We start from the raw sequence: 16223 nt of genomic DNA, 5'->3' as shown, positions 1-16223 counted from the left end.
GCACTAGGTGTTGATGCCAGAAAAGAATGTAATACACGCAGAAAGGTGTTCTGGAGCAAAAAATGTGAAAGGGAAGAGAAAAAAAAAAAGGATGAGGGAAAATGTAAAACAACATAAATAAAGAACAACTTACTAAATGGACAGCTTCATTGTACATATTGACTTTCAGACATTCTTTAAGCTGACGAATCATGGCTTCTACAAATTCCCCACCGAAGTTGTAGTTTCTGGCATTCAGCAACCCAACTAGTGTCGTGTAAACAGTAAGCTTTTCTGGTAACAGACGTGCACTGACACAGAAAAAGAAACATGGTGTTAGAAGTTTATTCATCATGTGCCAAGTGGCAACTGCGCAGCAGCTCAGAATTTGCTTATAGTAAGTTAAACTTGTTTCAGGTGGAAATAAGAAAAAGTGCTAGCAGAATCTTTAGTCCTGTCCTGTGGTTAATGCTTTCCAGGCAATCTCTTTTTCAGAATTACAGTCACTTAGAAAGGCAGACATCACTTTTGACAACGTTTAAGACATCTATTTCTAATGCTAAGCATTCTGCAGAGATCGCCAAATAACGTGACAGAATTTACGCAAAGACTTAAGATATTGTTTTAAGTTCATAATTTAGGGTAAACAGCAAGACTGTACAAGAGATGTACACATTTTACACTCTTAACTTTGATCCCAAGTTCCTCTTGTCAAAGTAGTTGATTTAGGGACAGCAGAGGGAAGAAACAGAAAAGCCTGGGTCCTACTATAAAGAAATGATTTCCCTCAACCATATTTTGTACGTCTGTAGGCTAACCCTTTATTTTAAAAGGTGTGTTATAATGCTATAGGGAAAAAACAGCAAACATTCCTACAAAATAGATTTAAAGCACCTACAAAACTATAATGTAAGTCACTGCTTGAACATTCTGCTTCCTCACCAAGCTCTTCCTTCGTACTGCTCTCGTATGCTACTGTAGGCCATGTGGTACCCCTCCCTCAGCCCCATCTCCAGTGACCCGACACAGGCCAGCGCTGCTTCTGCTCCTTGCTGGGAGACAGAGGAGTGCTGTCAGCCAGGGAGAGCCTGCTGGCAGCTCTTCCACATTCCCAGCTCTCCACCTCCAGAGAACGGGCTTAAGAAGACAGGGGCATCGCATTGCCAGAGGAGAGGAACCAGCAGCAAGAAGAGAGCACAGTGAGAGGAAATAAGTATTAGCAGCCAACAGCTTTGGTGCTTTTTAGTATTTTGTTGGGAAACAGGTTATCACCCAGTGTTGCCCTACTTATGTTGCTGCTGAAGAGCAGCTCCCAGGTTCTTTCATCTGCTTTAAGCCCTGAATATGTTTCAAGTGAAAGCACTATTAAGAGTTATTTTCCTTGAGTTATGTTGTGTACTTGACAAGCTTATCCCTTTATTTGCTTTGTTTGTAAGGAAACAAATTCTGTTACGACTGTGTTTAAGACCTGATAGTTATTGTTGGCATTCAAACCACCTTAAATGAGAACTTATGCCTTTAGCACAGAGCAAAACAGCATCTTCCCAACCCCCATGCCTTCTGCATACGTACACAGTACACAGAATCCTCAGTATCTTGCTTTTGTAGTTTGGTAGATCTGCTTCCAAAACGCCAGCTAGGCCCTCCAAGTTGCTCTCCAAGGACGAATTACTCTAAGGAACGAGAAATAAAAACACAGTCCCATTATCGTCAGGCAACACGAGCCAGCCCCGGGCCCTCACGCGGAGGGCGATGGAGCAGGACGGAAGCACCCCTTACCCCAGGGGCTGCGTGCGGGGCCCGGCCACGCGTCTAATTACACTAGTTACTTAACCAACGCCTCACACAGCGCTGCCGCAGCGCCCCTCCGAGCCCCGTTCCCTCACCACGGTCACCGTGTCCGCCTTTACCTTCTCGCCCACCCTGCAGATGAGCGACTCCAGCCTCTCCTCGATCTCGGATGGCTCGGACGTCCTCCGCCGCTTGTGGGGCTGCCCTGCTCCGACACACGGGGGCGTTACCGTTAAAAACCGTTACAGCCGTTAAAACGGTTACCGGGAGGGTAAGGGGGGGGGGGGGAAAGGGGGGGGGGAAGGGTGCCGGCCGCTCACCATCGCTGTCGTCGCTGTCGTCGCTGTGCCGCCGTCGCGACATGTCGTGAGGGGCTGAGGGGAGGGCTGGGGGCCGCTCCGGGACGCGCCGCGCGGGACCGACGTGAGCGCGCGGCCTCGCACCGCCCGCTTCCGCCCTGCCCGCACCTCCGCTTCCGGGGCGGGGCGTGCCGCGGGAGCACTTCCGGCGGCCCGGGAGGGGGGGGAGGAGGAGGAGAGGGAGAGGGAGGGGGAGGGGGAGGGGGAGGGGGCGGCGGCAAGATGGCGCCGGGCGAGGCGGCGCCGGCGGGGCCCGGGGTAGGGGGCGGCGGGGCGAGGAAGCAGCGGGCGTCGGCCCTCAGGGCGGCCTTCTCCGCCTTCGTCAAGGCGAGGGAGGTGCCGGCGGCCACCGCGGGCGCCGTGTGGTGGCGGTGCTGCCGGCAGACGTTCCGCGAGCGCGGCGGTATCCACAGGCATGTGGGCACCCAGCACGGCGCCGAGCTGCGGCCGCCGCCCCGCGGGCACGGGCAGGGGCACGGGCAGGTGCAGGGCGAGGCGCAGCGAGGGGCAGCGGGGCCCGAGCGCGGCGCGGAGGTGTGCGAGGAGCTGCCCGACACCCGGCACCTCGGCCCCGGGGAGCTGGAGAGGTAAGGAGCGGCCGCGGGGCGGCCCTGGCCCAGCTGCCGGCCGCGGGAGGGGTTTTCTGACAGCCCCCGGTCGCCGAACACCACCTCCACGTCCCTCTTCAAGCCAACAGCTGTGTGTGCCTGTGTGTCCCTGCCGTCACTTGTCTCGCTTCAGCTCGCTTCCAGTTCCCCTCGCACCTCCACAAAATATTGCGGTGCCAGCACACGGGTAGGCACACCGCAGTGTTCTTTCCCATTGTAACTTTGTGGGAGCAAGCTGTCAGAGCTGTGTCTTCACATGTTTGACAGCTCGGGCTTGTCGGCAAGGAAAGACAGCAGTAGGAAGGATTAGAACATCAGGAGATGCCCTGCACAGGGCCTTTCTCACCAGACATCCACAATATGTAAGCGTTCATTACTTTTGAATAACTAGATTCACATTTTTTTTCTGATAGAGAATTCAGCTCTTGCTGCTCAGAATGCAGGCACATGCAATCTCTCCGAAAACTTCAGTTTTTTTCTTTAAATAGCTTGAATATTTGGTGTGCAAGCTTGCAAGTTTAAGCACTTAATGAGACAGTTGTGGGCCCAGAAAAACAACAACAACAACAACGAAGCAGGCGTTTTTGTAGCTTATCTGTTGAGGGAAATTTCAGTAGGCTACTGGCAGAGATGTCCCGTGCTGCACAGGTAAGTTCACTTTGTGACTAGTCCCAACGAATGTAGGAGCTTCCCGTAGTCCATATTCTTTCTCTTGGAAATGAATCAAACCCTGCTGTGCTAACCCCTCAAAGTTTTGTTTTCTCCCCACCACATCCACCAGAAGAAAATTTCCCGCTTTTTGGAAAGTTAATGCTAATAAAACATATTTTTGAGCTTCTGACTCTAACATCCTTTTCCTGTTTGTTCATCTTTGCCATGCTATGGGCAGCAAGGCGGGAGAAGTACTTCTGTATTACTGCTACTGTGAGGTGAGGGATCCAGAGAAACTCTGTGCTTGGCAAAAGGCGCTGTGCGAGCACCTGCATCTCACTGGCAAGGTAAGGTTTTAAGCAATGGTTGTATTCCATACGTTGTCTTTTTTAGTGCAGGATGATGTGGCATGTGGGTCCTTGACTGTTTCTTGACTGTTTCGTCTGTTACAATTCCATTAAGATAAGCACTCAGACTCTGCAAAGTATCACTTAGAAGGCTGTTTATTAAAGCTAAAGCTGCAGAGAAAAAGAAACTACAGGTAATCTTACATCCCTTTTGATGCTGAGAAGCATGAGTTGTGCACCTGCTGTCTGGGGAAGGGTTAACCCGTTCTGGTCATTCAAACTGCTGCAGAGTTTTTTAACAGGAAGAGAAATCCAGCCATCATTCCTGCTGTCAAACAAAAAGGATGCTCACGTGAGAACTTCTGGATGAGCTATCACACAAAGCCGAGGGCACACGGATGCCACAGTCACTGCTGTGGGACTGTGGGAGGGAGCTGGCTGTGGGCTCCTGCGTTGTCAGGTGGAGCTCAGCCTGTGCAGCACATCCCGAAGGCCAGGCTGCTCGTGCAGCGCAGCGCAGCCCGGCTGCGTGGTGTGTTGCTGCCTCCTTGAGGTACAGCGGGCTTACAGGCAGAGTTACTGCACCCAGCTGTAACCCACGCTGTCAGGAGTGAGAAGGGAGCAGCTGGCAGCTTAGGTAACGCCACAGGGTATCAGTGCTGGTTCCTGCACAGCATCTTTGTTCTTTTCATTCCTTGGAGGCTAGAATAAAGAGTCCAGCTGGCTTCTGGAGGCTGTGGGTGGGGGCGAGGTTCAGGCTCACAAAGCTGATGTTCCTTGGCTATCTGTGGGGAGGAAGATTTCCAAGAGGACAGCTCTGAGCAGGACGCTACTTTTATCTGTGACTTGTCTTTCTGAGTAGCCTTTTTCTTTCAATGCCAGTGGTAGGAGACCAGCCTCTGCACCCTGTAATTAACTGTGTGGGTACACTGGAGCTACCTGTCTGCACTACTGATACTGGCAGATGTCTTCCCTCTCTTGGTCTGAATCTCTGCAGAGGATATCTGCCCCATTTCCTCCTATTTGGAGTTTATACTTCCAATTCTTTTTTCTTAACGCCTACTGTGTTTTTTGTTTCTTACTTTCTTTTTAGTCCTTTGCTTCCTGTACTGACTTTTTTTTTTTTAAAAAAATCTGAACATTGATGTCAGCTCCTTCTGGCCTAGCTTCATAGAAATTATTGTATGGACAGTGTCTGTATGCTCTGGTGCAGGATCATAGCTATTTAGGTTGGAAAAGACCTCTAAGATCATCAAGTCCGACTGCTAACCTAGCACTGCCTAGTCCTCCACTAAACCAGGTCCTTAAGCACCACATCTAAACGTCTTTTGAATACCTCCATGGATGGTGACTCAACCGCTTCCCTGGGCAGCCCGTTGCATAGCCTCACAACCCTTTCACTGAAGACAGTTTTCCTAATAGCCAGCCTAAATCTCCCCGGCACAACCTGGGGCCATTTCATACACAGAAATACAGAAGACTCAACCAAGATGGACTGTACCATCAAAGCATTGTTGTATTTTTTGTTTCCTTCCCAAAGTTTTTATTACTCCCTGTGCTTCGTTTTCTCGTTCTTCGTTTTCTGTATCTCAGGAGTGGGAACAGAAATTTCTCACAGCACTCTAACTCAGCTAACAGATTTGCGTCTCGTCTCTGACAATTTTCCCAGAGCTGCTGCTGTTTAAAACAGAACAGATTCTACAGACCTGCATGCAAAGCTCTGCATTGTACAAACCCAGCCTTACTTGATCAGAAGGAATGAAAGGAACACACCGTCCCTATTCTACATCTGCACAGTCTGGGGCTGAAATATCCTGACGCGTTAGCTTTTTGTTTTTGATCAGGTATCTTGTCTGGTGGTTCAGTTTGTTTCTTTTTTTCCCCCTTGTTTTTTTTTCCATTTTTTTTTCTTTTCCAAATCAGGTTTAGCAGTTGCCTTTTCAAGCACTTTTTTTTCCACTTTTGTATTCAGTCTTTTTTCACCACCTCAGAGTTTTTCTTCATTTACGTCAGTGCTGTAGGTAAAATGACTCACAGTGACATTTAATATTGCATGCCATATTATGCGTATCCACATTTTCCTTTTATCATTGAGCGCGTCCCATTGTTCCTGAAGCAGACTTCAGTGGGGATTTTAATTCTGACTGCAGGATTTGTTTGTTAACCAGTTATCATTTTATTGCTCAAGCTTACCTGACTCTCTTGATGTCAGTCTTCTGAAATTAAGCCATTTTAGAAGCTTTTTAATCAAAAGCAATTACTGGATTTTTATTTCAGTTTTTGTTTTACTATGTTCTTTCTGCTCAACTTTACTATAACTATTTTCCTTCCCTCCTTCATCAGTAGTCTCTTTTCAGAACCTGCTTCTGTGTCTGCCTTTTGTCACCCAGTCGTATTTTGCTCGTTTTACCATGATCTGTTTCTGCTGTTACTAAACCTTAGCCCCAGCTTCTCCTCTTGCCTTCTAGGTACGAGTTGCTTCAGAAGGAATCAATGGAACAGTTGGTGGAAGCAAAGTAGCTACCAGTCTCTACATTGAAGTTATGCTTTCCCAGCCTCTGTTCAAAGACATTTTGTGTCAAGATGATTTCAAGGTATAAAAAAGTAATTTCTACGCAGACATTGTTAATGCAGGACATGTAATGTTTGAGAAATGAGCACACTGCTTTTTGTTAGTACGCTTTTGCTCTAGTAGTTCTGCTCTGCCTACACTGGTAAACTCCTAAACTAACTTTGTTTAGGTAACTGCTTGTGCAAGCTGTTGTTGTGGGCAGTGGTGGCAGCAGATGCAGTCATGCGGGCTGCACAGAGGTGAGGGAGGGAACGCACTTCTGCTCCACTGTTCTTCAACAGGCATTTACTCTGACTGGACTGCCAAAAATGTAGGCATCACAGCTTACACTACTCCATGCAAAATATTCCCCCACTCTCTTCTTCACGCTGACAGGAGATCCTCACCTAGAAGCCTACTGGTTTAGGTTTCTTGCAGGCTTTGATGTCCCGATGCTGTCCACTGTCAGTTCCATGAACTGGATGTGTTTTAGAAAAAAAATACGCAGGCAGAGTCAAAGAGCTTCTTCCCTACTCCAGTCAGTGCCTGACCAGAGGGAGGGTGGGGTGCTGACTTCTGCCTGAGCCTGAACACTTTTGTTGATTGTGGTGGTGGTGGCAGCTGTAGCTGGCACCACGTGGTGCTCTGGTGGGCTTTTGCTGCCCCGTCACTGTACATACTTTCTCTGTGAGAAAGGAAAGCTGCTGCTTTTACTACCACTTTCTTTTCCACACAGTTCTTATTTGCAGGGAGTACCATTTTGTCCTCAAATAACTAAATCAAAGGGAGTTAGTGAAGCTCGTGACACTCAAATCTCACATAGAACTGCAGTGCTGATTCAGTCTTAGCTCTTCAGTTGTGTGTTGTGTTTGGATGAATTTCAAGGATAAATCTGACCTTTTAGTTACAGTGATGCGCAGTTGCAAAAACAAAGTGGGGATGGAATTTTACTTTGGCAAAATCTCCAGCCTTGCATTACCTCTCTGTGCACCAATGCTCTTGCATTAGCATGTGGTGGTATTTTTTGTCTCTTGGTTCCTCTGCATGCAGTATAGCCAAGTAAGTGAGCGTTTCAGGTTCCTGTGCCAAGAGGAGAGGGGGACAGAGGAATGAAAATTGGGACTGAGGTTGTTAAAATTTTCAGTGGTCTCTGTAGTTGCTGTGAACTGATTGCTGTGAGAGCTAGGATAGTGCTGCGCTGTGCTTGCGCTGGGGAGTCATAAGCTGAAGAGAAGTGCAGGGGATGATCAGCATGATCCACCACTGAAAAGAGGTTATTTGTGTAACCTGCCTGCCAGGGTCAGCATGCTCAGTAGTGGCACTGACCTTCTCATGACAGATGTTAGTGACGTTGTTTCTGACTAAGAACAGCTTTCTCAGCCTTACGACTCCGTGGTGATTCTGTATTTCATGCCAAGTGGTGCCTGTCTCACCTGCTGGGTACTCACTGGGACTAGGACATCTTTCTGTTGGGTTGCAGGACGGGACCACTCCCTAACCCTCTAGATTCAGAATGTGGATATTGGCAGGATCTTTCTCCCAGACACCAAGATATTTTCAGATTACAGTGGAAATTGCAATGAGTGGATGTTTTTGATCTTGACACCTGGCAATTGTGTCGGATTATTTCTGTGCTTAATTTCCTAGAGAAGTGCAGGAGGAGCTCACTGTTTCCCAGACCTTCGAGTTGGAGTGTTTAAAGAAATTGTACCTATGGGCATTGATCCAAAAAAAGTCTCTTATAAAGAAACTGGTAAGTTGATTTCCTGAAAAACAAAACCTCTCACCGCATTGAGAGGAAAGTGAAGAATAAAGTATCTTCACCAAGAAACGCTTCCTTCTGTACAGTGGCCAGGACACAGTAGATAGAGAAAGCATCTGAAGAAGATACAGAAATTGATCCCGTACTGGAAGTCAGAAGTTACTGGCGTAGGGAATTTGCTGGCCCAGTTTTTGTTATGCTAAGTGCTTAGCTGCTTCAGAAAGCTGAGAGTTAACTGTCCTTTATGTAGCAAATTGTAATAGTTCAAATGACTTCAAGCTGTTCTGGAGTAAGCAAATACTTTGTTTTTTAGTCAGGGAATGTCTCTGGACACCTGCTAAAGGCAGATGTAAGGTGAGATTACATGTGATGATTGGGAAAGACACTTCAAAGCATGAGAGTATTTGTTATAAGTATTCTGTAGGTGCTTGAGACTGCTTGCTCAAAATGGTAGGTATAAAGAGCTCAAATGCTCCATCAGCCTGCTGTAAGAACCACGTTGTATAGGAAGAGTTTTCTGTAGAGTCTTGTGGATCCAGTGGATTCTCGTGCTGTGGAGGCAGAGAGCTTAACTTTTTTTTATAAGGTGCCAGAATCCTGCTGAAGCTTACACTTGAGTACTTATATGCACATTCCTATGCTAGGGACTGCAGACCTGACTTTCTCTGTTGAAGTTAACAGCCATGCTCCTATCACAGTAAAGCAGAACCAGGTTTTGTATCAGGATCACACCAGCCCCTGGCACAAGCAGCGTTTGTTTTCTGCTGCCTATAGCTGCTTAGTATGGATTAAGCCCAGTAAGAAGTATGTAGCTATGCACCTGCTATGAGGACACTTACGTAGATGGTAACGTGTTAATAAACTTACTAGAAGTTAAAATTAACTTTTAATTTTAAAATTAATTTTTAAATTAAATTAAATTTTAAATTAAATTAATTTTAAAATTAAAAACAGTTAATAATGTTAAAAGTTTGAGAAGTCTGGCTGTGAAGTTTATCCCAAATAAAAGAACGTTCCTTTCAAGTAAACACTAACGATCTGATTGTTTCAACTCCCCACTTCTGAGCTAAGATAATACTGGATGTAAAACTCCTGTGGGCTATGCCAAGAGCCATCTCTCCATGTCGTCATGTTATTCACATTATTCATGTCTGATTCCTTCTTGCCATTACAGCAGTTAACAAGCTTCTTAAGGAGCCCATCCCTCCCAGGAATGGATACCTGCCCTTGTGAACATGTAAATGATTGTTTAGAGTCTGTCCCTCCCAGCTGGGGATACCTGGCTTTGTTAGCCCCGGAGTGATTGTTTTTCATCACCCCTTTCTCTTTTTCTAAAGCAGTGTATAGGTTGGGTCTCTTTAGTCACTTGGCGGAGAAGGGGGAGCAGAGGGAGATCTGCTGTCCAGATCTCCCTCTCTTGCTGTGATCATAGTTCATAAAACTTCTATGAGCTGTCCTAAATTGTACTTGTATTACTATACACATGGACAGTAGGCAGTAGCTCTACAAATAACAATTAGCTGAGCAGTTCTGGACATTTTTTTTTTCTGTCAAGAAGTTCTGTTGCTGGCAGATTCCTATAAGTAGGGGATTTTGGTGGAGGAGACTTTGTTTTCCAGTCAGCTGGGAGTCCTGAGCAACCTTAAAGTTGAGAAACTGAAAGTAAGTTCAGGTTGTATTGCTAGTAGTACATGCTCACGGAAATTTTCCATTTTGTTCAAAAGGGATTAATATCAGTGAAAAAGTTGTGTCTCTGTAGGGTTCTGCCCATCCAAATATAATGAAAGATGAGCCAAGTGGAAGAAAACATATTACACTGTTTTTTTGTGGTTGTAAGAGTTGCCAGGGGAACAAAACAAAGGTCATACAGACAGGCAACTGTCTGCTGCTTCTTCTGTCATGTGGAACAGCTGGAACGGTGTTGTGTTTTCATTCATTCACCAATAGAAGCTGAACACAGATAAATTTAGGTGGTTGAGTTGGGATGCAAACTCAGAATAGTTGCAGGAAAAAAAAATATCTTTTACGTTAGAAATTTGAGGAGATTCTGAATCAGTGAGAGATCATATATAACATATTGTAGTTCTGATTCTCACAACTTCTTTATCTCTGTCTTTATTTTTATTTTTTTTTTCTAAAGGAATCCATTTATCCCCTCAGGAATTTCATAGAGAAGTAGAACAGTATCTGTCTCAGGCCAGTCAAGGACAAAGCGATACCATCTTGCTGGATTGCAGGAACTTCTATGAAAGTAAAATAGTAAGTGTTGTTTGCTTGCTTCTTGTAGTGTTACAGGTGCTGAAGGAAGCAGTTCACGTCGTAGGGGTGTACCTTTACTCAGGAGGAGAGATCACATTGACTGAAACAGTACCACGTTATTTTAGCAATGGCTATTAGACAGAAGCAGTGGAGGACCCTGCACAATCCTGTGGAGCAACCCAGTACGGATCCTGCCTGGCAGGGTGCTTTTACAGCTTGGGGCAGGAAGAAAACAAAGCAGCCCATAGAACAAGAGCAGTGAGAACTTTACTGTTCAAAGTAAAAATAATGTAATTTATAGGGACATGTTCTAGCATTTTTGCACTGCCCCATATGCCAAGAAGAGTGAGGGCATCCTGTCCTTCCATTTCCCATGTACCAGCTCTCCTGCACTGCTGTAGTTTATCCTCTCTAACAGGAGAGGATAAAATAGCTCCGTGCTTGAATGAGAAGTGTGTCCAGAACTTTCTTGTAGATTTTAGCAGCTATTTTGTTGCATAAATGTAGTTGAGGAGCAGCCTAAAGAATCACAGAACCATAGAACGGTTTGGGTTGGAAGGGACCTTAAAAGTCCCCCAGTTCCAAGCCCCCTGCCATGGGTAGGATGCCACCCACCACACCAAGTTGTCCAGGGCCCCATCCAACCTGGCCTTGAACACCTCCAGGGATCGAGCATCCACAGCCTCTCTGGTCAGCCTGTTCCAGTGCCTCACTACCTTCTCAGTGAAGAACTTCCTCCTAACATCCAATCTAAATCTCCCTTCTTGCAGTTTAAAACCATTCCCCCTTGTCCTACCACTGTCTGAGCAAAAAGTTATTCTCCATCTTTTTTATAAGCCCCTTGTAAGTATTGAAAAGCTGCAGTGAGGTCTCCCAGGGGCTGCCTTCTTCAGGCTGAACAGCCCCAGCTCTCTCAGCTTTTCTTCCTAGGAAAAAAAAAAAGTACTGCATTGTTGGGTGTGTGCAGTGACCCAGTTGTCCTGGCCCCACAGTTTCTTACTTCCTGTAGCCTGAGGCGTAGACCCTGCCATGTAAGACAGCGTATAACCACTCACATGCCCATCTGTTGTTATTGCAGGGACACTTCCAGGGCTGTCTGGCTCCAGACATCAGGAAGTTCAGCTATTTTCCCAGCTATGTCGATGAAAACCTGGAGCTTTTTAAAAACAAGCGCGTCCTGATGTACTGCACGGGAGGCATTCGCTGTGAAAGAGGCTCTGCTTACCTACGGAGCAAGGTGAAATGTCATTCTGAGGGCACAAGTGTCGGGAGTTGAGACTGCTGTGAGGGTGACTGTCTTCTCTTTTGTTGTTAAATTCTTACTGAGCATAAGGTGCTCAGTGTGGGGAGAAGGGTGTCTCACATTTGCTTTATGCTGCCTGTCAAGGACAAGGATTGCTTATTGCAGCTCAGCGTGATGTGCATGGACTGCAGTCACAGCAGTGATTGCTCTGAAAGAAGTAAACCATTCACTGAGAAGAGGTATTTATTTGTAAGTGCCTCAACCATTGTAATGGTGTTTGAGGAGGGTTTGAGAGCATTCTGCTGTGTTTCCACGAGCTCTATCTAGGTTATGCTCTGTGCTCATTACTGCAGCGCTTGAGCATTTCATGTGAGGAAAGTCATCAAATCAGTGATTTCCCAGTGTCCTGGACTTAAATCCTGCACAAATTTTATTGTTCTAATTGTGTCTTCCATCCCTACCTTAAGGAGAAAGGGGGCAGCACACATGCACATTCTCCTAAGATGTAAACCTTGGTTCTTTCTCTGCCGCACGAATACGAACCTTGAGAATTTCTGCTCCTGTTAACAGTTCAACACATACACACACACAAAAAAAAGAAAAACAGAAGCAGCAGTGGTTCACAGAGGTTCAAAAGTGTTTAATCTGTGGTGCAGCAAACCTCCCTCAGCCGAGGTGGTTACCAGCCTTTTATTGACTGTACTATCAACTGCTCCATTAGGCTTTTGTCAACAAGCCAGCATTTTGAGAGCCACCCAGTGGCACTGACTAGATTTGTGGGCACACCTGCTGCCATCTGATGGTCACTGAGAAACTGCTTCTTTTTTGTGACCCATGGTGTCATTTCCAAATTTGCTTTGGTAGCTCTGTCACAGTTCCACTGCTGCCATCTCCTTCAGCGTTTCTGCTGTTGTGCTTGAAACAGGCAGTGTGCAAAGAGGTGTACCAGCTAAAAGGTGGAATTCACAAGTACCTGGAAGAGTTTCCGGATGGATTCTACAGGGGGAAGCTGTTTGTATTTGATGATCGTTTCTCCATTTGTTCCAATGAAGATGTCATCTCAGGTAAGACTAGATAATGTGAGTGCAAAATGCTGGGAAGTTATGGCAGAGTTTTCCACAGAGATGTGTAGAACGGGGGGGACAGACTGGTCTGTGTATTTCATTCTCGTACTCACTTTGATCTGTTAGTACTGTCACTGTTCATGATGATAATCAGCTCTAATCATGGTTTTGACACACAAAAGGGGGCACTAAACAGAGTTCCCTAAAGCTGGGTGAGTAAAATGAAGCCTCCCCTGCAGAACAGTTGCAGCTGTGAACCACCAGCAGCTGCGGGAATGTCACACGCTGCTGTTGGTACCCACTTGTTGCACACAGAGGTGATCAGACTGTGGTTGGCCAAGTAACCACAGCGTTACAGAGTTCTCCTGGTGTCAGCTGGTCTCTGTTCCAGAGGTCTAAGAACGTCAGCATTGACTGACAGGCAGTGGGAATGTGGAGGCACTATGCTCTGCAGCAGTTGGTTGTTTTTATGCTTCAATAGCTTCTGCAGCCTGTAGAATTTCAGTGACCTGTAGTTTTAAGTTGTTAAGAACATTGTCTGGTCTCCTGGCTGGGGTCACTCTTCAGCTATTTCAAATGAAATGCCTGTTGTCATCTTTGTTGCTAGGTACAAATAGAAGGAACTTGGCTCTAGCTTTTTTTTTGGATGCAGTGCTGTTTTTTCTCAGAGTGGGTAACTTTCTCAGGGTAACCTCCCACTCCTCTGCATTTTACCATACTCATCTTGAAAGTTCCTGGCTTAGTGTAGCAACAGAACACGCTCTGGGTATATCACGGCCATTTTCTACAGAAGCTTCAAGGGGAAGTGTTGTAGTAGGCACCTTCTCAATGGTGCAGCTGAAATGGGCAGAAAGCCTTTTGTTAAAGGGTCAAAACCTGTCTGATGTTGTGGAAGGACTCTGCTAGGACTGCAAGTGACACCCCATATGCCACTGCTTTCAGGTGGAAGGAGTCCCATGGCATCCCTTTCATTAGCAGGCAACGTTCCTAGGTACTGGGCTCCTTTCCACCAGCATGTGGTTCTTTACGGTGCTGCTGGCAGCAGAGATCTGCTCTGTCAGATTTGTCTGATCTGAGCTAGAGGAAGCAGTAGCAAGCACTTTGTCTGGAGAGACAGCTGTCTCAAGTTTTTTACATCAAAATCAGAAGTTCAGAAATGAACTATGTTCTAGAATATCAAGCTGAAGCAGGAATAAAATACCTGGAAGTCAAATGGATAGCCACTTAAATGAGATTTCAGCCTCCTGGTGCCACAGAAAACCCTCTGCAAGGGGAACAGATGGGACAATGTGGGTGTTAACGTGTTTTTTTTCCTCCTTCCTTCAGCATGCAGATACTGTGGGACGCTGTGGGACCAGTACAAACTTTGTTCCAGCCAGCACTGCCGGCAGCTCGTCCTGACGTGTCCGAGTTGTCGAAATAAAGGTCTTACAGCTTGTTGCCCAATGTGTCAAGAGAAGGAGCTCGAGGTGACTTCAAGGGCTTCAGGAGAGACACTTAAGGAGGAGTGCGAATGTACAAAGAGAAGGCCAAGGGTACCTGTTGAACATATCTCACAAGGGACGCTGGATGCAGGAAAAGTTTAAGCTGTTTCATTAGTTAATCTGACATTGTGCTAATGCAAAGGGCTTCTAAAACCCGATCCCTGTCTGCTACTCAGCTAGGTTTGGAAGTCACAAAAATCTGTTGGCTTTGAAAATCTTGTTTATAACCCGCCTTTTAAGTCCTGAAAAACTGTGCAATACTTGAGTGTAAATTACCGGAGTGCCCAACCTATCTATCACAGGTGCTACAGGATTCCTCTTTCTTGGTACAGTCTTGTAGCAGGGCCTCTACCATGGGGATTTTGCAGCAGAGAATGTGATGGGACACAGCTGCTCACAATTCTAAAGAAACTGAAACCAAAAAACAAACAAACAAACAACAACAACAAAAATCCATTCTGTTCTTCCTGCCTGGAGGTGGATCTGTCTGGCTGCTCCATTAATCATGCATTTGCTTCAATAGCTAGTGCTAGCATGATGAAGACTGCAGATTTATTGGTTTCTGGTTATGTGACCAGTCTAGAGCTGAAGGTATTCCCATGTACATGCCATATGCGTGCATCTCTTTCTTTACACCAGTGAGAAAGAAGCAAGGGGTAGTTGCCTGAGTCACAGACTAGACTCCAGCATAAACCTGGTGGAAGGAGTCATTGTGTATGACCTGTGGGTTGAACAGCAAAGGTAATTCTCATTTTGACACTTCCATCCGCCTAGGAACTGCTTCCCTCAGTTTGTCAGTACATGAACTATCCAGCTCTGCTCGCACTAGAGAAAAGAAAACAGCTTGAAGCATGTTGGAACTGAGACCCACAGAGAGGGGAGCATGGAGACTGTCAAAATGCCAGCGATGGCACTGGTAGTGATGCTGAAGTGTGGAAATGTCAGCAACAGCCATAAGGCCAGATTCCTTATCCGAGTTAAATTACCCAAGATCTGGGGAGAATTTCTGCTTTGTAAACATGGGTTGAATTTTTCAAAAGCTGAGAGATGTTTATGCAATTTTCGGCTCCTATTAGTGGAGAAACTGTCTTGGACTTTGAAGGGATCCCACAGCATAGAAGCTCAGAGTACTTCTCTGCCTGGTGCTTAGTGTGCCTGATGCTGCGGAATGTGCAGGAAGGTTTTATTAGTAACGCAGAAGATGTGTCACGACTGAAAAATGTCTTTGAAGCTTACACTCGTTCTTGGTACTAAGTCATTAGGAAATCAATTTCAGTTACTGGTGGTTTTAGTTTTCGTTTTGTGTTTTAAACCAGCAACTTCTTCGAAAAGCAAGAAAAAAGCACGTTTACTCAGGTTTCTATAGTTGCTTAGTGGCAGTTAGGGCAGTGTTACTTTCATACAGACTGTAACCCTCTCCCACAGTGCTGTGAATTCAGCGTGGCCACATTGGTGTCTTGACTGGCCGCTTAAAGACAGGGGCACTGGCTCTATTGCAGCCAGAGCACAGCAAAGTACTTCAGCACTGCTGCCCTGAATTCAGCGGTAACAGTCCTTGTGACAGCTCATTTTGTGAAGCAGGACTTTGAAACTTAAGTGTTTACCTGGGGAATCATTCCAGAATAGAAAAAAATAGTGATTCTGTATGCTGCAACCCATGCTAGAGAGGAAATTGGAAAATTCCTACCAGTAGCAATCAGAAGTCGAAGCAGGACCTGTAGTCTCCTGGCATCTCACCTTGCAAGTTTTGCTGGCCATTCTGTGCTTGTTTTGAGGCCTGGAATATCAGTGGGAAAATACACAAGCTCTACATGCAGGCTTGGTCTAGAGCACTGATGGCAGTCCTCAAACTTGCATGCTAGTCTCTCTTTCTGTCAGGTATTAAGTGAAAAAGAACCAGATTTTATAATATAGTTTGTCTGCAAATCTGGAACGCTGTAGTCCCTGTGGAAGGCTGTTTGTGTATCAGTTCTCAGTACAGAATGAGGCAGGGCAGACTGTTTTATATAAAAGCTTCTGAATCTGCTATGATGATAAACAACCCTTAGTGCTTCCGTCATAGTTTTTAAAGTACCGCACAAACACACTCCATTTCTATGTCGGTGGTGCTTAATTCTGCAGCAGT

At 46.0% G+C, this 16223-nt stretch overlaps 2 protein-coding genes across 4 annotated transcripts in view; one reads left to right on the top strand and one right to left on the bottom strand.

The window, feature by feature from the left end:
• The window catches only part of NCBP1 (nuclear cap binding protein subunit 1), a 32312-nt gene extending 29943 nt beyond the window's left edge, over positions 1-2369 (bottom strand). Inside the window, exons 1-5 of one of the 3 annotated variants that reach the window (XM_035310835.1) lie at positions 2318-2369; positions 2091-2142; positions 1890-1975; positions 1552-1652; positions 134-290 (exon numbers count right to left, since the gene is read on the bottom strand). In XM_035310835.1, the coding sequence (XP_035166726.1) occupies positions 134-290; positions 1552-1652; positions 1890-1975; positions 2091-2133 (387 nt within the window). In that variant the 5' untranslated portion in view covers positions 2134-2142; positions 2318-2369. The other 2 variants (XM_035310836.1, XM_035310834.1) reach the window with 2 other exon arrangements.
• On the top strand, positions 2352-15722 carry TSTD2 (thiosulfate sulfurtransferase like domain containing 2). The gene is made up of 8 exons (XM_035310839.1): positions 2352-2716; positions 3627-3735; positions 6204-6329; positions 7934-8039; positions 10189-10307; positions 11386-11544; positions 12476-12614; positions 13941-15722. The coding sequence occupies exons 1-8, from the start codon at positions 2352-2354 to the stop codon at positions 14198-14200; spliced, it is 1383 nt and encodes a 460-aa protein (XP_035166730.1). The 3' UTR covers positions 14201-15722.
• Positions 15723-16223: the final 501 nt, after the last annotated feature.

Source organism: Oxyura jamaicensis, chromosome Z, assembly GCF_011077185.1.
Source record: "Oxyura jamaicensis isolate SHBP4307 breed ruddy duck chromosome Z, BPBGC_Ojam_1.0, whole genome shotgun sequence".
Classification (NCBI taxonomy): Eukaryota; Metazoa; Chordata; class Aves; order Anseriformes; family Anatidae; genus Oxyura; species Oxyura jamaicensis.
This window is presented reverse-complemented; position numbering and strand designations above follow the sequence as displayed.